The 26,732-nt window shown below is 40.8% G+C and overlaps 1 protein-coding gene across 3 annotated transcripts in view; it reads left to right on the forward strand.

Moving 5' to 3' along the window:
* ITPR2 (inositol 1,4,5-trisphosphate receptor type 2) overlaps positions 1–26,732 on the forward strand; it is a 241,136-nt gene that overhangs the window by 26,171 nt on the left and 188,233 nt on the right. For all 3 annotated transcript variants that reach the window (XM_083859206.1, XM_083859207.1, XM_083859208.1), the window contains exons 2-9: positions 1,885–1,955; positions 9,165–9,280; positions 11,158–11,244; positions 11,935–12,093; positions 15,890–15,988; positions 16,868–16,951; positions 17,795–17,941; positions 19,165–19,260. In XM_083859206.1, the coding sequence (XP_083715332.1) occupies positions 1,885–1,955; positions 9,165–9,280; positions 11,158–11,244; positions 11,935–12,093; positions 15,890–15,988; positions 16,868–16,951; positions 17,795–17,941; positions 19,165–19,260 (859 nt within the window). The remainder of the gene's footprint in view (positions 1–1,884; positions 1,956–9,164; positions 9,281–11,157; positions 11,245–11,934; positions 12,094–15,889; positions 15,989–16,867; positions 16,952–17,794; positions 17,942–19,164; positions 19,261–26,732) is intronic.

Raw genomic sequence — 26,732 nt, forward strand, 5'->3', positions numbered from 1 at the left:
AGCAATACTTGCCTCAGATTTTTGTCCTGTGTTATAAGAAGCAAAGGTGTCAGAAGCTGAGGTGCTAAGCAAGGGTTCAGGAGATGATGTTCCTGCTCTGTCATGCCACTGCCCTGCCACATGTTAATCAACCTTTCTGTGCTCTGATTTTGTGTCCATAGGATGGATGCGGCACCATTTCCTCTTTCCTTTGTTATCTCTGATGTCTTTGGTTCCTGAATGCTGCTGGACTCATTTATGAGTTCAGCATAACTCTTATCTTTGTGCCTTTAGAGAATACTCAACGGCAAGTGATTGATATTAATTGTTGCATGTCTGTTCTCTGCTGGGCTGGTGTGTTTGAGCACTGCAGCTGGCTGGCTCAGAGAGTGTGCAGGATGCCATTTGTTTTCCTCAGCACCAACACCTTGTTTTCTCTCTGGCTTTGGCTGCAGTGATATGCCATTTCACCCACAGTTGTGGTTGTCACCCGGGTGCACAAGTTGTCACCAAGGAACACAGGAGGTTCCTCGTGAGTTATGGTTGGCTTTTCAATATGCCTCCATCCTGACAGTGCTTAAACTCAAACCTTGTAGGTTCCTCCTTAAAAACCTTAGAGGGATTTTGTTGAGAGTGAGAAGTACCCCTTGGCATTAAAATCCTTTAGCAAAGGTTCTGTTAAGGTAGTCCTTTCCAGTCAGCTCTTGGTGACTCCAGTTTTTAGGTGCTGTTTGTAGGAAGCTTTGGCTTCTTAGAACATGGACAGAGCGCAGGATGCCTGCAAGACTCTTCCTGAGTCCTGCTTTCCAAACCTCACTCTGTTCTTGTTAAGCCTGGCCTAACCTAGACTGTGAAGAACACAACTTCCTAAGGCCCCCTGCTTGCTCCTCAAGCTCTTTCTTCAATTCCTCTTCCTCACTGACACCTCATGTTTGGTCTGTTTTGAGATTGGAACTGCTGGCTTCCAAAATTCTTTGTATTTTTTCCTTTTGGGAGCTGCAGCCGCAGTGCATTTGTCATCTTGCTAGAGGTAGAAAATTCATGGGTGTGCTGGGGGATCGGCCTCGCTGCACTCGTGGTTGGAGGCAAAGCCTTCACCAACTTCAGTGAAAGCTGAATGCATCTATTGTGTAACTTGGCTGAAGCTAATTTGTGTTTTTTCTGGCAATTTCCAACAAAAATGCTGCTAAGAATGTTGCTGTGAAGTGGCAGGGCAGTAGTGTGTCCTTAAACGTGATTTTCCTGAATAATTGTTTGGAATGGGCAAATTATTTACAGGATGCTTCCTGAAAGGAAGCTGAATTTATGTCTAGGAAGTTCTGAGATAAGTTTAACAATTCATATTTTAAATTTTATTGTTTATTTAACTTCTAAAATATTGCAAGAAATATATTAGATTTATCATCTAGATTTTCTAGTGGATGAAAGAAATGCTTATTCATTTTAGCACAGGAAAATGTGGTCTTGGGAGTTTTGATCAGAGCTGAGCCTTAATTCCACATGCCTCCTCAGAGGAAAAAGATGGGAAATGGTGAAGAAGAAAATCTGACAGCTGCAGAGAAACAAACTGTTTCTGATTGAGGGTTAATGGCTCTGATGAAGGAAAACATAAATTTTACATGCAACATCTATGTATGTGGTGTGACAAAAAGGATTTTAACTGGATTTAAATGATCTGAATCACAGACCATAATTTAGTGCAGTAGAAGAAATCCTCTCTCTGGAAGGAAAATGTAGCCTTTCTTGGTTATGCTTAGTAACTGAATAACAGAGTTTCTAAGGTATTTTTTGTATTACACTGGAGAAATCTGGAAGCTTTTGGGTCTATGCTGTGGCAGGCATGTCTGTGCATTTATAAACATTGATGGCATGTTTTAGTGAGTGTGATAACTTTTGCTTTTCTAGGTTAGTGGATGACCGGTGTGTGGTCCAGCCAGAGGCAGGTGACCTTGCTAATCCTCCAAAGAAGTTCAGAGGTCAGTAACTGGGGATCATTTCTCTTTAATGAGCAACTGATGCAGTTCTAACTCTTTGGGTACTTTTGTCATGTAATTTCCCAGAGGGTTTGTGGACACAAAGTTTCAAACTGGAACATGAATGGCAGATTTTGAGAACAAAATACAAAATTTGCAAAGGCATGAGAGGCACGTGGAAAATATGGGGAAAGGGGCTGAATTTTCCTGTAGTCCAAAAGTTGCTTGCTCTGTTCTGTACACTGAACACTGATCCCCTGCTCTGTTACAAACTCTTTGTTCCAGCCTTGCTCTCACTGTAAAAGAGAAAGAAACTTGTGAGGTCCAAAGCTACTTGAGCTGATGGATTGCTTTTTTTTTTTTTCAAGATAAGATACCATTTTAAGGAGTACCCCAAATATTTTGTCAGCTTTTTGTTTTGCTTTTGCTTAAAACTGTATCTGATTTTTTCCACTTGACCTTGTAAATTTGGATAATTCTGCTGTTTTGCTTATTGGGAAAATATAACAGTGCACTAACAATGTGTAGTTTTTACTTCTTTACTGCTAAAAAATACTCTTAACTGTGCTAGAACAGAGCCTTACTAGCCTGATCCAAGCCTCTTTTGGCTTAAAAGGGCTTAGATTCACACTGGTTCTGAGATAAAGAGAGTATGACCTGCCTGACTTAGAGCAAGGGGATTATGTTTCATGGCTGTTTGTATCTATTTTCAATGATCTTTAAGGTCCCTTTCAACCCCAAACCATTTTATGATTTTCAAGAGTTGCATTGACATGCTTAACCTCAGTATTTTATTTGTAGTGTTTATATGTATACTACAATTGCAAAAAACCAGAGTGTTTAAAACACCGAGAGAGTGAAGTTCTGCTTTCCCAGAGAATTCAAGACTTTTTTCCATTATATATTCAGGAAACATCAGCAGTTTGTTCCAGTTCCAGCTGTGAGCATGCAGCACACTGGCAGATACTGGAAACTGAGAAAGTGAGGATACACACTTAGAAACTAACAGTAATAAATTTCAGTTGCTTGTGTGACTGAATAACTTTAAAGTAGAGCTGGGAGTAACATACAGTGTGACTTTCAGGCTACTTAAATGTGATTTCACCCTCTCACTGCCTGCAAGTACATGTCTAACTCACAGTTTCCAGGTTGCACAAAATATCAGGTAGGGATTCTTTGGACGGTATTTCTGTCACTGGACTACCCCAATGTATTTCTAAAATCGAGCCTATCCGGATTTCTAGATGAGACCAAGGTCACTGGAAAAGATTTGTGATAGGATAATTGAATACACCCTAATGCCTACGAACTAAGGATCTCAACAGAGCTCAAAAAGACCATAATTTCTTCACTGTCTAGTGTTTGAGGACTTGATTTTATAACTTCAGTACATGAGAGTTCTTTTCCTGCAGCTCTGTGTTGTTAATTTCTAACTTTAAGAGGCAAAGAAAGCAAAAGTTGATAGGTTTCTGTGTTGATGGTTTGGGCACTTAGATGCAGTGTGAAAGCTGATTGAACTCCCAGCAGTAATGATTTGCCATCAGTGGTAGCAGCACATGTGGAGCAGATGTCAGGGGGGATGGGACACTGACAAATGTACAGCTGTTTTCTGCTGCTGGGGAAACCAAGGGATGTGCTCCTGAGTTACATCCCAGCTTCTGTAGGGGAGTGGTTTCCATTAGCTGTGGACAGTTTTGGCTCTGTTCCTTATTGTAACCTCTGTCTGTTGCTTGCATAACACATCCCTTTATCTCCAGTTGCCTCTGCTCTCTCATCTCCACAGCATCAAACTTTTCCTTTCCTCTAACTCAGATCCTCCTCTTTTTGGGAATTTCCTCTTCTCCCTCTCCCTCCCTGCCCCAAAACCTTTTAGTATCTACTCTACTCTGCCCTGGTGCTGCTTAGCTCCCTTTGCAGTCTTTCTTCCAGTCACTCCTTTGCTCTCTCTGCTTTGCAGTGCACCATAGCTTAATTTTGGGACTGCTGGCATGGTGGTAGCATGCAAATTTAGATGAGCTGCAATGTAGAATGATTTGGATTGGAAAGGACTTTAAAGCCCATCTCATTCCCACCCCCTGCCATGGACAGGGACACTTTCAGAGCCCCATCCAGCCTGGCCTTGGACAATGTCAGGGATGGGGCAGCCACAGCTCTTCTGGGCAACCTGTGCCAGGGCCTCCCCACCCTCACAGAGGACAATTTCTTCCTAATATCCAATCTGAATCTACCTTTTTTCAGTTTGAAACCATTCCCCCTTCTGTCACTCTATGCCCTTTTTAAAAATCCTTCTCCATCCAGCTTTCTTGTAAGCCCCCTGAAGGTACTGAAAGATGCTATAAGGTCTCTAAAATACCTGCAGGAGAAACTAAATTAGTGAAAAAGTAATTGTCACATTAATTTATGGAACTCACCCTTCTGTAACAGCATGGTAATAGTGTTAGGGGCACCAAATATAATTTTCCTGCTGCTTCAAGTATCCATAATCAATGTGTGTTCAGGAGGTTGCCTGCAGGAAAGATAAACCTGTCATTTGGATGTTTTCTCCTTCTTTGGATGTTTTCTCCTTCATCCTTTAAGTCAAATTCTAAGTGTGAGAATAGCAGGAACATTGCTGAGAGCCCAGCAGAAACTTCCTGTCTAATTGAGATTTAGTGCCTTGAACCACAAAGGTATTTCTACCATGAGAGCAACCCAAAGCACATCTCTGCCATGCTTTGCTTAATTTCTTAGCTCTGCTCAGAGCCCTGAGGCAAAAGAGTTGCTAAATATTGTTCTTGTCAACAAAAATCCAAGCAAAATCCATATTTTTCTCTCCAAGAATCTTCTGGGAAGTAGCTTTCATTTAAAGCAGCAAAGTTAACAAACCAAACAAAAACTGCTTTAAGTAGGTTCTTGACATGAAAGGAAGACTTAGGCATGAATGATTAATTGAATGATTAGACATAAGCAACTGAAAATAGCATCTAAGAGCAGGATAAGTAGGGCCTCTTCACTAATAGGAACTGCTGTCTGTATGGTTTACAATGTTTTTATCACTGATAGCTGAACTGGCGTTGATTCGAGGTTAGAGCATGACCTGGGAGTCAAAGAAGTATGAGAAAAACATGTTTCTAACAAGATGTTTAGATTTCAAGGACTGACTCTGAAAATTAATATCAGAGAGGACTGTGTTTGCTCTTTTTTGGTAATATTTTATCAACCCTTTCCCTAGTGGGAGGGACAAAAAAGAAAGATTGTGGTTTTGAACTGCTTGTATCTCCCCTACAGGGTTCACTCAGAGATCAAATCAAGGTACTGAGCTGTTGGCCTGAACTGAAAGCCTGTGTAAAGAGGCATCTCAAAATAGCAGTTTCATTTTTGTTATGTGTTTACTTTCTTTTTTTTTTTTTTTTTTTTTTTTTTTTTTTTTTTTTTTTTTTGAGTGGGTGGTTGCTATTCTGGTTATCTCAGAACATCCTGCAGCATGGAGTGTTGTTAAGCGAAGGACAGATGTGATTGCTTCTCCTTTTGTGTCCATATGAAGAAGCTGTGCTCCCCATTCCTCCCCCAGTCACACTGGGATGAGCCTGCAGTGGCTCTGTGTTCACCAGGGAGCACATCCAGATTTGCCTCAGTGCAAAGGAGGGTGGAATTTGGTCCCACACTTGTTTCCTGAAGCCTGGTGGAAAAACACCACAAAACATTTACTGGAATTGGAGGAACTGATCAAACCAGGTGCTTCATGTCGTAATTCCAGCTGAAGCTGGTGAGATCCAAGGCACTGAGTGTGGTGATGGAAATTCTTACTGTGCTGCAGGGCTGGGTTCACAGAGATTGGGAAGAACAGTGTGTGCCAGGAGTCGTGTACCTCTGAAGAAAAAGTCACATCATCAGCCACACAGCTGCAGGTTCCCTTAGTCTGGGGCCATAAACACACTTCAGCTTGATGCTCCTATCTCCAGTGGGAAACACTTTCAGCTTCCAAGGTGTAAAATAGCACAGATAAGATCTTCTTGTGGGTCAGATTTAGCAGCTCTGGAAAAGGAGCATGAGTCTCTCTCTATTTTAAATGTAAAATGACCTAAGTTTTTAAACTGGCCTAAACTTCCTTACTTGTACCTTGTATTCCTTTCTTTTCTTGAGGCTTCTGCAGTGGAAGTGATGCTTGGTTTCCTAAATACCCTCTTTTGCCTTTCAGGTTTTAGTATGATCTAAGGTTTTTCTGACATTGTTCTTTTGTCTTCTCTTCCTCCCATTACCTTTCTCTGCACTCTTTCCTTTCTTCCTCCCACCCTCTTCTCTTCCATCTGCCATTTTTCTTCTTACTTGCCTTCTACATAATTTTGGTTTATCCTTTTATTTTCTTCTTGTTTCTCCCAGTTCCATAATTGCTTTAATTTCCTTCTCAGATTCCTGAGAGCTTTTTGTTGTTGTCCTGCCTAGGACTCTTCATTGCCCCACTCCTCGCTCCTCCACATTTTTCCCCTTTCATTTTCACATTAGTTCTTTTTTATCTGTCTATTTTTTTTCACCCCAAAACAAGTAGATTTGTACACACTATGATTTTATAGCCCTGTCACTTCCACTTACCCATTTCTCTGGTTTTAGTAAAGCCATGTGATAATTTCTCTAGTTCTGCAAACCAAAGAAATCTTCCATGGTGGGCAAGAGTTGGATTTCTAACACTGAAAAAGAAAGCCCAGGGGAGGGCAGGGAGAAAAGGCATCTCATAAATATTGTTCTGTACCATCTTTATCCAATATCAAGAAACAATTAAAGGGCATAATAGGAGTTATTTTCATTTTGCGACTTCCTGAGTGAAGGCGCTATTTGCTTACCTTTGATACTATCCTTAATTAGTCGTCAGGAAGAGAAGCATTTATGTAAAACTCCATAAAGTAATGGATTGGGAACTGGGACTATCTGGGAATGTCTGGAGAAGTCAGAAGAGACGTTCTGTCTCATGAGTGGGTTGCTAGACTGACCTCCAGGAGGGAATGGCTTTTTGATCTGCTGTGTGGTGAAAAGTTGCTTTATAATCTTATGCTTCAGCTTCTCTTTTTTTCCTGTTTATTTGAACTGAAGCATCTCTAGGGCAGACACTGTTCCACCCCCTTGCAATGTTTAAGATGAAGAAGCTTGAATTTACATAGTGTTGTTACTCTAATAAAAATAAATGGGAAAAAAACCCCAACAAAAACCAACCCAGAGAAATATGATGAGACGACCTGGTTTCAATGCATCTGGAATCCTAAAAAGTAAAAATAAAATAGGAAAAAGCTCATCTGGAAACAAATAATATTAACTTTTTTGGTTGATAAATTGAGGGAAATACAATTGAAGTATACTGGTTTGAAAAAGGTCCTCTGCAGAGTGGTAGCACTGTGCCCCGAGACTCTGCAGGAGGATGGGAAGCACTGTGTTTACTCAAAGTAGCAGGATGTCTGGGGAGTAACTGAGAAATGAAGACTGGTCCTATAAAAAGAAGGTATTGTTACTTCAGAGAAATAAATGTTTCATGAAGCCTTCTTAGAAGGCATGTTAATTATAGATCATGACAGAAAATAATAGCAGACTTTTTGTCTTATGAGCTGAAATGCTGATACTTAGGTAAAAGATCCTATAATATACAAAGCAATTTAATGGTACACAGCCCTTTGGGTTTTTTTTCCCTCTACCTTCTTGGTTTCCAGGATGTTGAAAAAATTACCTGGGATCTGTGTACTCTAGGTTGTGTGATATAATTCCCATTACAAATGTAAAATTAAAGCAAACACCTTTGCAGAGTGACTGGGTTTGCTTTGAGAAGGATTTGTAGGACTTTTTCCTTGGAACAGCAACTCAGGGCTGCAAGGAGGGAGCAAATCTGTGAGTACTTTGGGTCAGTGCCAAGGAAAGTTCTGCCCCTGGGGGTAATTTTGTGTGAACAAGCTTTGCTGCTTGAAGAGGGGCTGGATCAGCCCTCAGCCAGTGCTTGGCCATCTGTGCCAGTGAAATATGGAAGCCTCATAGCTGGGGGCAGACATTCCTTTGACATCCACAGGCTGCAGCCCATGTTGGGGAACAGTTTCACCCTGCAACACCCAGGCAGTCCTGGGTGTCCTTACTACTCCTACAGCAGAACTCTTCTCTCTTTTTGCCTGTTAATACATGTGGCATGTGAAAGGACAGTTACCAGTGTTTGCTATGTGAATTGTCTGTCAAGTCTTGCTGTTTTTAGAGCAGTTGTTTATTGTGACTGTGCAAGACTTGATGTTGTTTATCATTCTAAAAGTAATTGGCTTTGGATGAATCATGAGCCTCTATTTCCAGCTTATAGGACTGCCACTGGACAAAAACCAAAAAATAAACCAAAAACTCTGGAGTCGGGAATTTCACGAAATTCGGTTTATTGCCAATTAACATTAACTTTCAATTATTGATTATGGTACTGGGAAATAAAGACGAACAATTGAGCAAGCATTTAGGGAAGAACCCCTTGGCTTCATTCCAGACATCTCTCCCCTTTCTTGATCTGCAGGCCCCTCACTCCACATGGGGATGGGATGAGGGTTTGTTTTATTGAGATTCTCTCTCCTTTGCTGCTCCTCATTTCTTATTTGACATCTCAGCATTAGCGGCAGTCTCCTTCTCCTCCTCCTCCTTTTCTCTCATTTGCATAGCCACCCTGCTCAAATGGCTCCTCTCTCCTCACCTGCTTTTTTCCTGCTCTGTTGGACAATGGTGATGTTCAGCTTGTGTCACTTTGATTAAAAAACCCTAAGAGTAAAAACAACTCATTGAAGGCATATAGGGACCCAACCTCTGTGTGAACCTGCTTGGTGGCTGGCTGCTGAATGCCCCTGCCACCCTTGGATTGAGCAGGGCCAGAGCAAGCCAGGGATGTGGCATACAGAGAGCAGGACCATTCTTCCAAGGTTTCACATGCCTTCAAACAGTGCATTTGTGATGCTGTGGTGCTAATAAAACAGCAGGCAGATATGGCTGGATCACAGCTGGGCTCTTACAGAGATTGCACAAAGTGAGAATGTGGTGGGCTTCAAAGGCTTTAGGTTCAGCTCTAATGTTGTGCCACCCTGTTTATGGTGTCATTGCCACCAAGCTGACTTGGTGGCTGTGTTTAAACACTGGTATCTGGACATTTCTGGAAAAAAGCCCTAACCAAAGCATAGTTACAAATGAAGGAAATGTCTTTCAGCATGCTTAGGAGTATTTCTTGCAATCTTTCCCCAGACTGCCTTTTCAAGGTGTGTCCTATGAACAGATATTCAGCCCAGAAGCAGTATTGGAAAGCCAAGCAAGCCAAACAAGGAAACCATACTGAAGCAGCACTGTTGAAGAAACTTCAAGTAAGAGACATCTGTATTTGTAATCTTATCTCAATCTGCAGGCTGTAGAATTACAATAGCAGCAGAAAGATAATAACAAGTGCCTTAGAAACCACTCTGATGGGTATTATTATGCCACCATAGCAACTCTATATTCTCCTTAGCTCTCCTACCTCCTGACTGGCATTTATAGCCCCTGGCTGTTGGAGTCCAGGGCATCCCTCTGGGCGCCCTGGAAAGTCACAGACTTCGGTAGAGAGGCCTGGGACCCAAGAAACAGGGTCTGGAATCTGTGCAGAGGGGTTTGCCTGGCACAGAGCCCAGAAAAACACAATCTTTGATTTTGGTCCATGAGAAAAACATCCAACACAGAGAAGAATTGCAAGTCACAAATGTGTGACAGAGAGTAGTGTAGTTATCACCAGGTAGAAGATTTTTTTAGTTTTGGATTTTTAGAATGTAGATGCAAAGGGACAAGATGGAGATTTTAGGGCAGCGCCCTGGGTTCTTCTTCTTCTCCCTTGGCATCCATCTTCTGCAGTGACGTGGGCACAAAGTAGTTTCAGTGCATTGGATCAAAGTAGAAATTACCCTGTTAGTATAGGTGATACACATTGGCATAGAATTGTAAATAATGGGTACATAGTTATCTGTATAAGAGGTAGCGATCTTCCATCACAGGGGGAGTCGCCTCGTGTCCAGGCTGCTGTGAACATCTTGGCTGGACACAGAGAATTGTAAGATAAGAACAAATAAACAACGCGAGAAACCAAGAAAACCAAGACCTTGAGACTCCTCATCTTCTCGCGCCATACCAGACTCAGCACAAAGTCAGACCCTAAATCCTTCAGAGGTCAGAAGGGAAAATCACTCCCTCGTATCCACATGAACCACCAGCCTTGAAATCTCGGGAATAAAATAAACCATTTAAGCCCAAGACCTGGCCTGGTGTTTACCTCACTTTGGGCTTGGGGTTTTGCCTTTGCTGTAAGCAAGGTAGTGCTTTCAGAACTTTTATAAAGTAAAAATGGAGTTGTTAAAATCAGGATGGAGCTCTAGTTTAAATAATGCTGAAAATCCTTACCAGGAATTGGGCAGAAGAATGAACAAAGTGGACAAAGAGATGTCCCCAGTCCTCAATTCCTGGCTTTAGCTAGGAAATTCCTCAGAAATGTGTTTGTCCTTGCCTTCCATCTAGGTGATTCTTTTGTGAACCCTTTTGCAGATTCTATTTTGCCTCAAATACAGTATGGCTAGAGCAACTCCTCTGTTTCTGAAAAACAGCTGGCCTGATTTTATAACTGAATGCATGAGACTGAGTGAAAACAAGGTCCTGTCAAACCTGGATGACATTTTTTTGGGCAGTGGAGAGATCACCAGTGCTTCCAGTTAAAAACAGCAAGAAAGGCGTGTGGTGTGTGGCCAGAGTTACACAGCAATTAGTCCTAGAAGCTGCGAGTTTGCTCTGTGGCTGTGTTTGACCCAGACCATTGTGTTTAACCTTGATGTTGGCATGTGTGACCTGTTTTTGTTTTGTTATAAAGTCCATGTGTTTATACACAATTAAACCCCAACAAGTAAAAGGAGTGGTGACAGTGAAAAGCTAATCATAGGCCCTTTTTTATCCTCTTCAGGGTGAAATAAAGCACCTGGAATTACTTTTTGGGCTTGAAAATTTTTAAATAGCATCCATCTCAGGTATGACCAGTAAACTGTGACAGAATCCCTATTTTGGGTAATAAAAAAATCAGAATCAGTGTCAGGATTTGGATGCTAATATTTCCAGTGCAGTAATGCTTGTAGGTTGTGGGATGTAAATATGATGCCATTTCCTTTTTGCACTGTGTGTTTCAGGTTCTTCTTTTGTAGAGTCTAAAAAAATAATCATTCTCTTGCAGCATGCAGCAGAACTGGAACAAAAGCAGAATGAAAGCGAGAACAGAAAGCTGTTGGGTGAAATTGTAAAATACAGCAACGTCATCCAGGTAAACCTATTGAAATCCATCTGCCTTCTCAGTGTTGGAAAGGAAATAGTTGTTTCATTTCAAGGTTACAGTGAAAATGAAACTAACTACCTGCTGTAATCTGGGTTGTCAAGGGTCAGGTAAACAGAACTTGGTGAAGTTTACAATATTGTGCTTTTCTGCCTTTTTCAAAGCCTACCAGAAGTGCTGCCTATTTCTGTTTAAATAATATGTCATAATAAAAATTCTATGTGTATTTCTTGGTGCTGCAGTTTAGAGTCTGAATGTAAATATGTGTCTTTTATTTTCAAGACTTATTTCAAAACTGTGCTATAGAGGTGCTGTGCAACTCCTTTTAAATCATTGAAGTAATCTGTATTTCATGACATATAAATGGGACAGGAGCTATGTTCTTAAGTGCAGTACAACTTTTCTGTAATGGATGTAATTCCTGAAGGGAACACTGCAGTGGACCCTTGCCCTGCTGTAAAATTGATCCCTGACGTATTTCTCTCAATCTGAGATAGATCAACTGTTTCCCTAAAGTGCAGCATTCTTTGATAAGTGCTCTCTAGTTTTATTTTGTATTTATATTTATTATAGAAAATCTCTGCAGTGTAAAAGGCTGTGCCTCCTCTTTTGGCTGGAGGGAGAAAAAGCAACTAAAAGCTGTACTAATTTTTTTTTTTTATTATTATTCTTTGTTCCCAGCTACTGCACATAAAAAGCAACAAGTACCTCACAGTGAACAAGAGATTGCCAGCTCTGCTAGAGAAGAATGCTATGCGAGTGTCCCTGGATGCTGCAGGGAATGAGGGCTCCTGGTTTTATATCCAGCCATTCTGGAAACTCAGGAGTGAAGGTGACAATGTAAGTGGAAATACTGAATGTGTTAAGAAAAGAGAAGGGAGAAGAATTCCACTAGATACAATTTCTTTGCTGCAGGCCTATTTCATAATGGATTCAGTTCAGGAGAGAAGAAACTAGAAGAGTGATTGGGACTATTACCTTTCATGTATAACTGGAAAATGTTACTACGTTATATGGTCTAGAATCTGGTGTGTTGCCACCTTCAAAAGAGCTCTCTGTTGGGGCATCTTTGCTAAGTCTAGCTGTTGTGTGCAGATTTGCAAAGCTGACAATAAATCATAGTTTATGCTAGAGTCTATTTTTTTTAAAGTTTTGCTTTTTTTAAGTTTCACAAGCAAGATTTTTTTCAAGAGCTCAGTAGAGAATGTCTTTAGGAAATACATCAACTTTCTCTAAATCTGTATTCCCTTCTGATGTGAAAATGATATCTGTGATTGGATCTTGTTGGATAGTCTGGAAAGTCTTTTCTGGGTAGGTTTCAGCAGGAGTCTTGCACAGTGATGAGAGGAAGAATGCACAGGAGAGCTGTTTGCTGCAGGTCTGAGAGCTGTGCCGTGAAATCACAACTCCCTTCTTCATTCTGTGGCTTGGCTAAGTGCCTGATGTGGAGAATTCAGATCTACCTCTGGGAAGGCCACACAATGGTGAACTTGTGTGGTTTTATATTATAGACATGGCTGGGAATGTTTGGCTGCTTTCCCCTGGGCATAATCAGTGAAAGCCTTCTTAGGATTGTAGGAGGGAATGCCTCTTTTTTCATGTATTTTCTCTCATTAATTTTGTGGTTACCCAGCTCTTGGGATGCTCTCCAGGATGATGAGTGTGGTTGCTTGCAACTCCTTTTGCAGTCTGTTGTGGAGAGGAGAAGGATTGTATTCCCAGCTCCTGGTCAAATATCCCTAAAGTCAGAGTCTTTCCCTGCTCCATGTAGTGATCAAAAGGATATGTTAAAAATCTTCCTTTTCCCAAAGCCCAATTCAGAGAAATACCGCAAATATAGCCCTCAGGGGGGCCTCTGCATGGCTTTTCAGCTGGGGAAAACAAATGTGGCTCAAACATTAGTCTGATATTTATTTTCCTTCTTTGGAAAGAAAAAAAGGTGGCCAATTGTTTTGGTTTAGTTCCTTGGAATAACATCAGTTCAGCATCTTTTAATTTCTGATACCTGGAAAATAAGCATGTGTGTCATGGTCTCCAGAGGGAGGACCTGGGATCCCCAGCTGTCATCTGCCAAGCCACTGTGAGCCCTTACAGCTGAGAGCAGCACAACCATCCTAGGCCTTCAAAATCATCCTCAGTACTACAGAGATTTGATTCCATTTCCCACTGTTGTGCACAGATAAGGGTTTGGAGGCAGACTTGCTGATCTACAGGCTGCAGGTCAATGCAGTGATGGCAGCACCCCCATTCCACAGACCCCTTTCCATGTGTTCCCTGTGGGGTTTTATCTGACAGGCTCTGAGCTGACTGGCCTGGGCTTATTCCTGACTCAATGGACTCAGTTCCAATTTACAAAGGGAAGATGTTTCTTGTTTCTACTAGGCCCAAATGGATTTGACAATTTTCTTTGCAAATTTCCAGTGATAAACACTAGTCCTCTGGTACCTCTCACATAAGTGCTTTTGTAAATTTCTACCTCTTCAACAGGTACACAAACCAGGCAGGTGTTTCACAGAGGACAGAAGTAGCAAGTGATGGGGGAAATCCTCATTTTCTTCTCGCAGATAGAGGGAGGCCCCAGCTTTGTACCCTCTCCTTCCTTTTCAGTTACTCCCAGATGTGGAAACATTTCAATTCATGGAGTTAGCTTGGTATATCAGGCCCTTACTCTGCTTAGAAACTTTATTTTTTTAAAACTTTGTTTCTGTGCTATAATAAGGAAATTCCTTAAGAGAACATGTTTTAGAAAGTCTTTTAAACAAAAGAAGTGAGTATTGAATTACTGCTTGGGTGGCTGCTACTGTGTCAGGTAGTGCAGGCAAGGTAGAAGAGCTAAATATGCCGTATGTCGTAAAAGAAAAGGAATCTGGGAATCTGATACAGGAAGTAATGTGTGTGACTCTTCTGGTAAGTGATTACAGTTTTTCAGCCTTGTGAAATATTTTAGAACTTAGTTTTCTGAAAGAAGGTTAGCTTAGTTTCACCAGCAACTGTTGAAAATTTGCAAGTCAATGAAAGCAATGAAAGAATATGACTGAAATTTTACAGTAATTGGCATAACTACAATATTTTCTGCAGACTTTTAATAAGTCTTCATCATTCTTGTAGCTGCTCTTCAATGGAAGATAGGACTGATTAAGGCTAGAGCTGGTTCCAGATGGACTGAACAGCAAAATATGCCCTGATAGCATGATTGGTGCTGTGTGGATTGCACTGCAGTTATCTGCCATTTTAGTGTGGTTTTTTTTTTTTTTTTTCCTTTTAAAATAAGATGCTTAATGATGTGCTTTCTTACTGATTTAATTGTGATAGTCCTGGTGTACATGCAACAATTTTGAAGTCCTGATTCCACTTTGCAGGATGCAAACCTGATGGTATTTTGGTTAATGAATTGTCTGGTCATAACTTCTTAAAACAGGCTGTAAGTAATGTCTGTGTGAAGCATGGCATGCAGGAATGTATTGCATAAGAAATGTGTCTTACAGGCATCTTGTCATTACTTTGGTTCTCTTATTGAACTTGTTCCCATGGCTTAGACCCAGTAGGATTTCTGTGTATGATCTGAGCATGGTGACACTGTCTTATGCTACTGTTTATTTTAGCTGTGTTGGTAAAGAACAGGCAAACTTTCCTTTTCACCTCTGGGGTGAGTGGGCCAAATTTGCCTGCATTGAAGTTGCACAAGGCTGAACTGGGCTCAGCTTTTTCGTAGGAAAAGTGCTGATCAATGCAGAAAGTGTTTTTGTTTATTTGTCTTCCAAAAGAAAGCATGGCTTGTGCAGCATTTCATGTAGTAAAAAAATCACATGTAGCCACTTGTCTTCATGTCTGTGTGTGCTCAAAATTGCTGTGAATGACATAAGCAAAGCAGGACCCAGTACCAACCAATCTATGTGGATTGATTTTTTTTATTATTTATTTTTTCCCCCTTCCAGGCATGAATTGAATTCTCCATATGCATGTCTCAAGCGGGTTTTAGGTTAATGAAACTTTTGTATATCATTTTGTATAGCATAAAGAATTGCAAGGGCATGGGAATTTGCTTGCCAGAAGCCAGCCAGGAATTCCTCTTGCAGAGAGAAGGTCTCTCAGCTGTTGTACCTGCTGCCTGTGCTGAGTTCAAAAACCATTTACAGAGCAACAGCAGAGGGGATGGAGTGTGCTTACCTCTGTCTGAATTTCCAGTGATTTCTGTGCCTTTCTAGGTTGCAGTCAAGCAGTCTGAATCACAGAACTCTTGAGTCTGTCAGGACATTCGCCAGCAGATGGTCCACAGAGCTGGGAGCTCATGATTACTTTCTGAGCTTTCTCTGCAATAAAGAGAACTAAATGTAACTTTTGGATGAAGTGAGCTGCTCCTGGAATTTGTAGATTCATATCTATTTCATGGTCTGGAGTTTCTGCTGAACCAGGGGACATGCTTATTGGGAATGCAAGGGTTCATTAGTGGGAAATCTTGGACCCAAGTGATTGCAGACTGTGAGTGAACAGACCTGCTGTGTGACTTGTCTGCAAATGAATTCACTGAGTGCCATTCCTAGAGCATGCATTTGAGTAATTTTCTAAATATGCTACACTACTTCATTTTATTGGATAACTACATAGGTCTTAATTGCATTTTATTTCTGACTTCCAGGTTGTGGTGGGAGATAAAGTTGTTCTCATGCCAGTCAATGCAGGACAGCCTCTGCACGCCAGCAACATTGAGCTTCTAGATAACCCTGGCTGCAAAGAGGTGAGTTCAGGGGGGCAGGAGGGGTAACTGCTGATCTGAGATGGTTATAGAAAGACTGAAAAAATTGAGATTGTTCACCTTGGAGAAGAGAAGGCTTTGGGTGACATCATTGTGGCCTTCCAGTGCCTGAAGGAAACCCACAGGAACTGGGTTCTTGACAAGGGCCTGGGGTGACAGGACAAGGGGGAATGGCTTCACACTGACAGGAGTAGGTTTAGATTGGATATAAGAAAATGTTCCCTGTGAGGGTGGTGAGGCCCTGACATGGGTTGCCCAGAGAAGCTGTGGCAGGTGTCCAAGGCCAGGCTGGATGGGGCTCTGAGCAAGCTGGGATAGTGGAAGGTGTCTCTGCCCATGGCAGGGGATTGGAACTGGACAATCTTTACATCCCTTCCAAACCAGGCCATTCTGTGATTCTGTGATATGTTCTTTACTGGTAACTAGAACCCACCATGAGCCCACCATGGGCTCAAAGCCAGCATTAAAAACTGGTTCCAGCTTAGCCTCAAAAACCCAAGATGAAATATTCTCACTGCAGTGATGCCCTGGCACTGAAAACTCTGTGAGATTTCCTTGAGTATCTCAAACTTTAACTGATGTGAGAATAAATCCTCATTCACCATCTCTTTGGGATGTTCTTAGGTGGGCTGTCAGCAAACAGAGCAACATTTGCCCACCCAGTCTTCAACATTACGATCATTAACACTTGAGATCTTCAGGATCAGTGTCAGGAACTGTACAGATATGTAGCTAAGCCATGTCCCCTGCAATCCTAGATGTGGTATGGTCTTTCAGAAGAATGGAATGTCTCAGAAATTAACATCCCTTAATACTATAATTGTGTCTTTTTTTTTTTTTTTTTTTTTTTTCTCTCTGTAGGTAAATGCTGTCAACTGTAACACGAGCTGGAAAATAACTTTGTTCATGAAATTTAGTAGTTACCGAGATGATGTACTGAAAGGAGTAAGTATGATTTTTAAATTGCTTTTGAATCCAAAAAGTCTTACTGTATTTGACTGTAGAGAAATATTACCTGATAAATAAAAGAAGAAATGAGGATTTTATGGAGATGTTCAAAGTGGTATTACAGGCTTATAGATGACAATAGCTGTAATAAGACAATGTATCTTTACATGCTGAGGTATTGCACAGTTTCATGCCTGTAGATTAATCTCTGAGATAATTTACATTTTCATTTAAAAGATAAGTTTAATTTGTTCTCACATGTACCTTAATAAATCATTATCAACTGGGTATTTTTCAGTAGGTGTCAAGGTACCAGCAGTTTTGGAAGAATTTGAAAGAGAAAATGGTTTATTTGTGTAGACCCATTTAAGGATGGTGTTTCGAGTCTTGGGGAGAGGCAGGAGGAAACAATGATTCCAGCAGAAGAAATAGAGAGAGAGAGTTAGCGTTGACTGCAGAGTAGAAGAAATAAGATAATAAAATGTTAAAAAAATCTCTTTACTTCCCTTAAATAGTAAGAGATATTAGAAATGAAAAAATTAATTTAGTAAAGTTAACTAGAATTAAAAATCACCTTTAGGTTAATTTTTGCCCACTCTTCGCTGTGGTGCTTTCCCCAAAGGCCATGAGTTTCCTGCAGGACTGAATTATCCCATCTGATTTCCAGACTTGGTGCTAGGATTGAATGCTCTTCACTTGGTACCTGCTCCAGCAATAGGAAACTCAGAAGTATTTTCTTATGATCAGCTCTGCTGGCATCTCTGGAGCTGTTACAAATAGAAACTGAGTCTGGTGGCTTTTCCTACCACTTAACAGTGCTTCTTTTTCATATTTCTTTAGGGAGATGTTGTGAGGCTGTTTCATGCAGAGCAAGAGAAGTTTCTGACCTGTGATGAATATGAGAAGAAACAACACATTTTCCTCCGCACTACATTACGTCAGTCAGCTACGTCTGCAACAAGTTCTAAAGCACTGTGGGAAATAGAGGTACTTTTTTCTTCTTTTTATAAATATTTTAGGACCTGAAGGCCAGGGTTCAGTAAAAAACTTCATCACGACATGAGTCATCCATAGGCTCCTGATATCATCACACACCTCCCTGTAACTATTATTATTTCAAGAAGCAGTTTGTGTAGGATGAACCCTGAGGAGCTGCTTTATTGCTCTGTGTGTGTGGAGAGAGGAGGCTTTCTTACTATATTTACCTGTACTAAAATGAGGAAGAGTCAAATTTCAAATTCAGACTTGACGTAAATGGTGTGATTTTATCAAAGCCAATCAAAGGACACTCACTTCTCCTGAGTTTTGAGTGTTTACGTTTAACTTCATGTGCAGTATAAAAAATGGAAATCCATGGCTGACAGGAAATCTCCCAAACATCACACAACACATCAACATTCATCTTAAGTTAACCTGAATAAAGGTGGTGTTGTGAATGGGGGTGATATTGAGAAAGGAACTAGCAAACATTTTTGTTAACTAAGAAACATTGGAAATTGGTAGGTCTCAAATCCTTGCTATTACAATAATGTAACTCCTATACCCAAAAGTTCTTGTGTGATGAACAAACTTTGTGCATGTAGAACAGAGTCTTCAGAAAAACGGTTGATTTTTGTCTGGGTGAGGATTGTCTGGAGTAGAGTGCACTTGTACTTAATGGAGATTCCTCCTTAAAGGAGACAGACACTGCTAGATTTGAAGAAATCAGATAACCTACAGCTCAGTCAAGGGATAAAAGAAATAAGCTGGGATATTTCAGATGATATGAAGATATATCACTTGAATGAAAATTTTTCAGAAGCCTCTAGTATTGTCAAAAATAGAGCTGGTATAATCAGTAAAATAATGTAAGAATGGTTTGAATTTTGCTTTTAAGTAGTGCCTAGTAGCGTAGAACAGCTCTCCTTACTTTCTTGAGCTGCAGATTCACACCATGTCACTTAAAAGCAAAATTTGGCTCATCATGTTTGCAGGGAATAGATTAATGAAAGCATGGAGAGTAATAGAAGGAGTATTTCCTGGCACTTGGCAAAAAGTAAATGTAAGTAGTTTTTATCTACGATGAGCTTCGTGTAAGCACAGAATTCCTCTCTTTGGCAGGCTGTAATGATGTAGTTTGCATATTTTTGTTAGGAGTGAGCTGCAGGAAATGTCAGTGATCTGAAGTATGATCTTGAGAGGCATGATTAAAATTTAAATTCTTCTTTTAGGTTGTCCATCATGACCCTTGTCGAGGAGGGGCAGGACAGTGGAATAGCTTGTTTAGATTTAAGCATTTGGCAACTGGAAACTACTTGGCTGCAGAGGTAAGAATGCCAATTAAACAAGTGTTTGTGTGCTGCCTAACCAAGTCCTGCTGGTTCAGAACTGCTGTAGCAGGTGGGTCTGCAGTGTAGATCTTCACAAAGATCTCACACTGGGCTCCTGCTGGATCATTCTGTATTGCTGCACCCAGGGATTGCAGGGCAAACACCACTGTTAAATATCCACCACGTTTATACTGAAAACCCTTGGGTTCATTCATCTCTCTGCTCCTGTTTGCCCTTGATTTTTGGAGTGGTATTGTGACTGTGCATTGGTGTTGTGCGAGTTCGTTGTGATTATATAGGCTGCAGGGTTCTGCTATTGCACTCTTGCCTTTTGACTAAAATTTGAATAAAAAAAGACCTGAGGAAGTCTCTGCCCCTTTTGATGGAATGGAAGGTCCCAGAGGAGAAGGAAGATCTTGCAACTTGTCTAGTTACTCTCTGGTATTTTGTATTAAGGCAAAAGAGTATTGTGACTCTCCAAAAGAGCAGCTTAATATCTTTTAAGACTCCTTAAAAATAAAATATGGCTCTTGACAAGCTGGAATACAGCACATAATATGAAATGTATGAAATGGTACGGCCTTGGATATTTTAATGGGTGCAAGAAGCTGTGAACTTTTTGAGTCATATCTAATCCATATCCACAGGTCTGTGTCCAGGTTTTGTCAATGGAGTGAAAACCAGATTTTTTTCCCACTGATTTAGTTAGGATTGCTTATTTTAACTTATGCCTTGAAGTATGAGTGCAAAAATTTACTGCAAGAAGAAAGTTATAAATCACTATATCTTAGGAAACCCCTGAAAAAAGACTTGCTCTCACTGGGTTGAGTTAGATATACAGCAGTGCAACTTCTGTGTGCAGACAACTCCTTGGTATTCCCAGGGTACTGCTTTCATTTTCCAGCTCTTGTAACTGCCTGGACTGAATTCAGAGGAAGAACAAACAGGAGCTATCAAACCTTCATTTATTTCTAATTATGTCAAGGCCATTAGCAAAACATAAACAGTGGACTGCTAATAATAGCTAATTTTCAAGAGGCAACCAGTACTCCCACCTGTGAGTGGGAGTATTTTCCTTTCTGCTTACAGCTAGGGATGCTCCCAGTAGGAAGATTTTACTAGCTGAGCTTATGGAGAGTCAGTAAAGGCATTGAGCATACTGATGGGCTTCCTCCTTCCACCAGGTGATCTGTCTGGGGGATTTTTAGGTGAAAAATCTTCAGGTGAAGAGGTGCCAAGCTGCACTGAAGGTCAGACCTGAGCCTAGGTCCCTTCTAGCTCTGGAAAGGAAATCCCCATCAGGCAGACTTGTAATATGGAGAATATAATTGGCAACACTGGAGTGAGAGCTGGAAAAGCTTTTGAGTTGAACAGAGGTGATTTGCTGGGACTGGAGAGCTGCATTAGTGACTGGAGAGGTGCATTAGTGACTGTGTGAGGTGTAAAATACCTGTGCTGGATATATTAAAGGTAGGACTGTAATAAAACCCTGTGAACTGTATTTTGCACAGTTCATATGTCAGGCACAACACGTCAGCCAGCCAGACACGTCAAAGATTTATGAACAGGCAGGCAGACACCTCATGTGTGTGACCTAACTTTAAATCAGTTGGGCAAAGCCTACTGAACACTTATCTGTGCTCTGGCAGCACAGGGAGATTACTCATGGTATGGATTATCAACAGCGTCACACATTGCCATGACCTGATTTTGTTTAAGCCTCCATGATAAAGGTATCTAGACTGGAATAAAAAGTACAAACACAAGAAGAAAATTCACAAATCTTTTAAGCATTCTGTTGTTGGCTAATGATGCAATTTCTGTCACAGTTTGAGCTGTTGCAAATCAGGATTCATCACTGTTTATAACTGTCTTTCTTCTCACTTTATCCTCCCTCAACTTGATGTGTGCCATGGAGGCTTCTGCAGGGAAGTCTTGCATAGGTCAGCTCTCAGACAAGGAGCAGAAGTGTCCTTCACTTACCTGGGTGCCTTCCTTTTCTCCTCTCATACCTTGTGTGAGCAGCCTGTGCCTTCTCTTTTCCTTGGAATCATCCTGTGCCAGATGTAACTGGTCAGTCTAGTTTGGGATTTGGTGGCTCACTACTGAGCCACATTGTGAAGGGATGCCCCTGCAGCTTGTTAAGGCCAGGGGATGATTTGGGGGACTAAGGAAATTGAAGATGCTTGCCTCAGAGAACTAAGGAATTTAAAGCTGATATAGGTGTTTGAATACTACAGTAAACGAATAAATAAAAAAAAGAAGTGAGGCAATATTGTTGTTTGGTTAAAAAAAAAACAAACCATAGGTGAGTACTTGTAAATCTAATTGTTATGAACTCAAGAGGATAAAGTCAGGATGTGTAAATCCTAAATTCCACGTTCCTTAGAAGTACAATCAGTCATCCAACTTTTGTTACCTTTCAAAGACCTCTGATATCTCTGACTTCTGACACAGTCTCAAGTAGTAGTGTTTCCTTTAGTCCTCTTTCCGCTTGGCATCATTTAGCCTAATTTTAATTATTGTGCTTTGAAGTTATTTAAGATCTACTAATACCTTAAAGCAACCTAAATCCTTCTCCCAGACTTTGGGCTGAAGGTGAGCCACCCTGAAAGACCCACTGCTGAAGGAGTCACAGTGGGAGACACTTTGTGTTTCCAAACATCTGCATTGTCATTCCTCTGCTGCTGTCCATACCCTGGGTCACTCAGAGTGTCTGTGTGCTCTCACACAATTACTTAAGAGACAGGAGGAATATACTGAAGAAAGGGTTTGATGTTTCGTGATAAGATTTGGGGCATTGGAAATCTGGGTACATGGTAATGATGTCTGACATTAGGAAACCTTAAACCACAGGCTTAGACATTCCCAAAAAAGTGGAACTAAATACTCAGCTGAAAAATTGGAAAGAGAAATTGTCTTCTTTGGAGGCAGCAGGAGTTCTGCTGTTAGTGTCATAAGGGCTTGTTTTCACCCAAAAGAGCTGAGCCAGATCTTCAGCAGGAGATTTAGGCACTAAGCCACCAGCTAAGATCCAGGCTGCTGAGTTTCATTTTCAGGACAGAGTTTTATTCTCATCTTCACAGAATCAGCAGTCTTTTAGAAAAAGTTCTGCAGAAGATTCTTTTTATAGCCCTGGTTACAACAAAATGACCCAAGTTATTTCGAAGCTTTACATTTATAAAGAGAGGCTGTAAGGTGAAAATTGGATGTTTCAAAGTTACAAAGATTTTCCCAAAAGTCTTTTCAGTGCATGTAGCCCATGTAAAAGGCACCCAAAGCTATCTGTGTGTGTGTGGGAGTGAGCTGCAGTTGCTTGAACAGCTTTGCAGATGCCGCAGGTTGGGACCACACAGCTGTGCCTTTCTCATGAGCATACATAACCTTTTCAATACTCTAAATTGCCAAGATAAAAGTCTCTTTGAACTGAGTATCAGCTTATCATTTGTGCTGAACCAAAACATGCACTTTTAATATTCTTCTCCACATATATAGCAGCTCTGGTTCTGTGATTTCTAAACTGGCGATTCATACTGAAACTTGTTTCATGAGGCTGTTAAACAGATACGTGTGCCCACACACAAGAAATGCAGGATAAGTCTGTCATTTCATATAAAACTTCTCAGGTGTGGCTAAGATAATTACAAAATACAACTGCATCTCTCAAATCACATGCTGGTCTCAGATATTGCAGTAGACAATAGATAAGCCACAGTGTATTGCTTGTGAGCATATGCATAATCACATTGCAGAATTTGTAAGGAAAAATCTGTGATAATTCTGTTTTACTTACTTGAATAGATTAGAATTACTAGATGCCCTTGGCCAAAATATGGCAGCAAATCTGGTGAGGCCTTTAACACCAAATTATCTATACTAAACTCAATGAACTAAGATAAGGCAGGTAAAATGGCAGCCTGAAGGTTCACGTTCTATGCTTCTCCAGACCTGTGGCCATAAACAATTACTGCTGTGGAAAACTTCTCTGGCTTTCTTAGAGAATTCTTCCTCTCTCTGTAAGAGTGAAAGGCCAGGGGTTAAGCTCTAAAATGGATCAACTCTGATCAGAGTTTTGTTCTAAACACTGTTCTTAAAATCCCACATAAAACATCCTTCTAGCTTTAGGATTATTTTAGCAGTAAATACTCAGTGGAGTTTCTTTTGAAGGTGGGAATGATTGAATTCAGCTGGGCTGTGCAGCACAGAGTTACACACACAAGAGATGAAATGACAGTTAGATGAATATTAGTTGAACAGGAAGTCCAGTCCAACTTGCCAAGGCTATAGTTCAGTGGGGGAGCACTGCAGGGGCAACAGAAATGTCCTTTTTTCTCAAGTATTGGACTGTGCAGGCACAAGGTGCTGTCCCTGAGTTGGTGTTGGCATGGACTCCAGGAAACAGGGAAGAGGGAATAGTCTGTGCTGGAATAGGGTCACTGAGATAAGGCAGCAGAGCACCAGTGTTTTGGGTGGGTTAACAGGGGCTGCTGAAGCCTTGCAGGACTGTCAGCTGATTTTCACCACACTGTGGTGTAAACCACTTGCTGAGAACTCTTGCATCAATGGCTAATAGAAGTTACTCATATTTTTCTTGTCTTTCTTGATAATTTCTTCCCATATTACCTCACTCTACTTTTCTGTCAAAATTGCCCCAACTGCCCCTTTCTTTTCAGAGAAGCTTATGTACGTCATTCACTTTAAATTGAGAATTGCTGTTGTTTTGTTCTTACAGTCCACTGTGAGGGGTTGGAACTAGAGGATCTTTAAGGTCCCTTCCAACCCAAACCATTTTATGATTCCATGATTAAAAGTAATAGCCTGCCATGTTATAGATATTGTTATGGTATGCATTTATGCAGATGGACAGGGCCATACCCTTCATAGTAGATTTAAGCCTGTGGTAATAATCACTTGATTTGGATCATGGTGAAGGTATCTGAGTACATGCTCAAGTTAATATTGAGAGAAAATAATCCACTCCTGCCTTCTGAATTGTAAAGATTGTCACAAGAATCCCACAAGAATAGAAAACAAAGCATTTAATGAGATTTTAAGAAAGATTACATAATTGTGTGGTTAATACTCAGCATTAGCTAAGATAAAAGAAATGTAGAAGAGAAATCAGTTCTTAAACTTGAGGCTATAAACCAGGATTAAGCTCCTGGAGCCCTGAAGAAACTGTCTCTGTAGTTTTATGGACTTTTCTTCCACTTCCTTAAACTGTTGGAAAATGGAGTGCTACATAGGATGTTTTATTAAGGCATCTGAGATTGATTATTTGAAGCCCATAATTTAAGCCTTTTGTTACCCACTTGTTGGAAATTGGACTATGGCAGAGATGTTTTTTATGTAGGGAGCAACAACGGAACCACTGTTTGCCAGTGTAATTTTATTTTCCTGTTTTGGGTGGTGTGGAAACAAACCTTTGCAGAAGGACTTGTTTGTGCCCTGGTCATGAAGAGAGGGAGAACAGAGTGTTAAATGCTCTGTGGTTCCTTCTGCCTTCAGAAGAGTGAAGCAAAGATCAAACAAAATAAAATAGGCTCTGTTTAACTGAGATGTGAACTACCTTTTGCTCAGGGAACGTTTTGTAAGCTGAAGAAGATGCCAGGAGATGGCAGCATCTACCAAGGCCTTCACACATCTCCTCACAGATCTCATTCCTTGGTACTATGGGACCTCTTCACCTGGAGATTGCTTTAAAATCTTCCTTTGGGGCTGGTTTTTCCCAGTGTCTCTTCACTAAATGTTAACACAGCATTCTGATTAATTTCTGTCTGTTTGGCTCGGTGATAAAAGGTTCTCATAAGAAAAAGGGTTTGCCAAGGTGACAGATGAACTCAGCACTGGAAGCCTTATTTCAGTTTTTGACTGTCTTATAGGAGTGTGGGCTTGTTTTAAAGCTCTATAAAGAGTGATGGATAATTTACAGCTATGCATGAAGAGACGGAAGAGATCCAGAGGGGATCCAGAGGAGGAGGAGGATGGATTACTGATTTACAGAGCCAGCCTGACCTGTTCTGCAGACTTGGATGTGGCTTTTTAAAGTGATAGATCTAGAAGATGTCCATTTAGCAAAACCCAGAGCTAGCTTCTCCAGGGTTTTTAAGAATCTTGAGAATGCAGCTCAATTTCTTGATCTGACTTGTGTTGACTTTGGTGGAATCTGTCAGTGTGCAAATACCTTCAGAAATCTGGATTTCAGAGGAAAGTTTTTCCCCCCATCCAACTAATTTGCAATTGTGACCTGAGAGAGTGTTCAGCTTTTTCAGTCCTGCCTGAAGCTGACTGCATTTGGGCCATGTTTGTACATACACAAGCTTAAGGAGTAAGGAAGTACAAGGACATTAATGCAGCATTTATTGTAATTTAGTCATTGCAAGGCCTACTTCTGCTATTAAAAATACATCTTGCATTTTGATGTCTTCCAAAACAGCAAATGTAGACATGTGGTCTTGTGTTTTTAAGTGCATTATTTTTGTTTATTTTTTCAAGATCACTTGAGAAGCTTTTATTCACCTGTCTTTGTGCCTCTTTATTTGTGATGCTTGATGGAGGTTTCCAAGACTTCCTTCCTTTATTTTTTATTATTTTTGGGGTTTTGTGTGCCTGTGGTGTTTGGTTGGTTTTTTTTGGTGATTTTTTTTTAACAGTAGAAATGTCAGTCATGTCTAATTCAATCATCCCTGGTTACTCCTGTGAGGACCACTAAAAGGCATATGGGATATTAATATTTAGAACTCATCTTGAAGAGATGAGGATGCTTTCTTTTATATGACAGAGGTTGACACAGAGCTGCTGAAGCTCAGACTAAGGTTATGGTCCAGCATCCAAGTTACGCTAAAGGATCTCTTAGACATTTTTCTTTCTTTTGACTTCCTCTGCAGAATGGAATATGGCTGAGTGGGGCTGAGCACTGGTTTCAGGTTCTCTGCCCTTGATCCCAGTAGAAGAAATAGGATTTCCCAGTTACCACTCATAACATGGAGCTACTCTGGCTTGTGCTGCTTGTGTGAGACCTTTAAATTGTGCTGTTTAGGCATGGCAAAATGCTGCTCTGCCATTGCTTACACAGCAGCTGGAAATGTTGTCAAGATGATCTTTCTTCTGGTAATGAGGGTGAAAAATCGGGACAGGAAGGTGTTGGGGCTGTTTCTCATTCCTGTTTTTGACTAGCAGGGGGACCTAATGCAGACGAAAAGGTTCAGCTTTCCCAATGCTCTCTGGAAACTTGTCTGATCTGTTAAGACATGGCTCAAGAGGAAAATACAATCCTGAAAGAAAAGGCCTTTTAAGATTTTTAAACTTTCCTCGGATGGTGATTATCAGGAGCCCTGTGCCGATGCTGAGGAAGGATGAATGCAGTTTATCGAGGTAGAGTTGTAGCCAGTCTTTGTCTGGCAAGTTAATAAGGTGGCAAAAGTCCTTTGAATGCCACTGAAAGTCTTTGAAATCGTGCAAAAGTCCTT

The sequence above is a fragment of the Zosterops lateralis genome, assembly GCF_965231275.1.
Source record: "Zosterops lateralis genome assembly, chromosome: 4".
Classification (NCBI taxonomy): Eukaryota; Metazoa; Chordata; class Aves; order Passeriformes; family Zosteropidae; genus Zosterops; species Zosterops lateralis.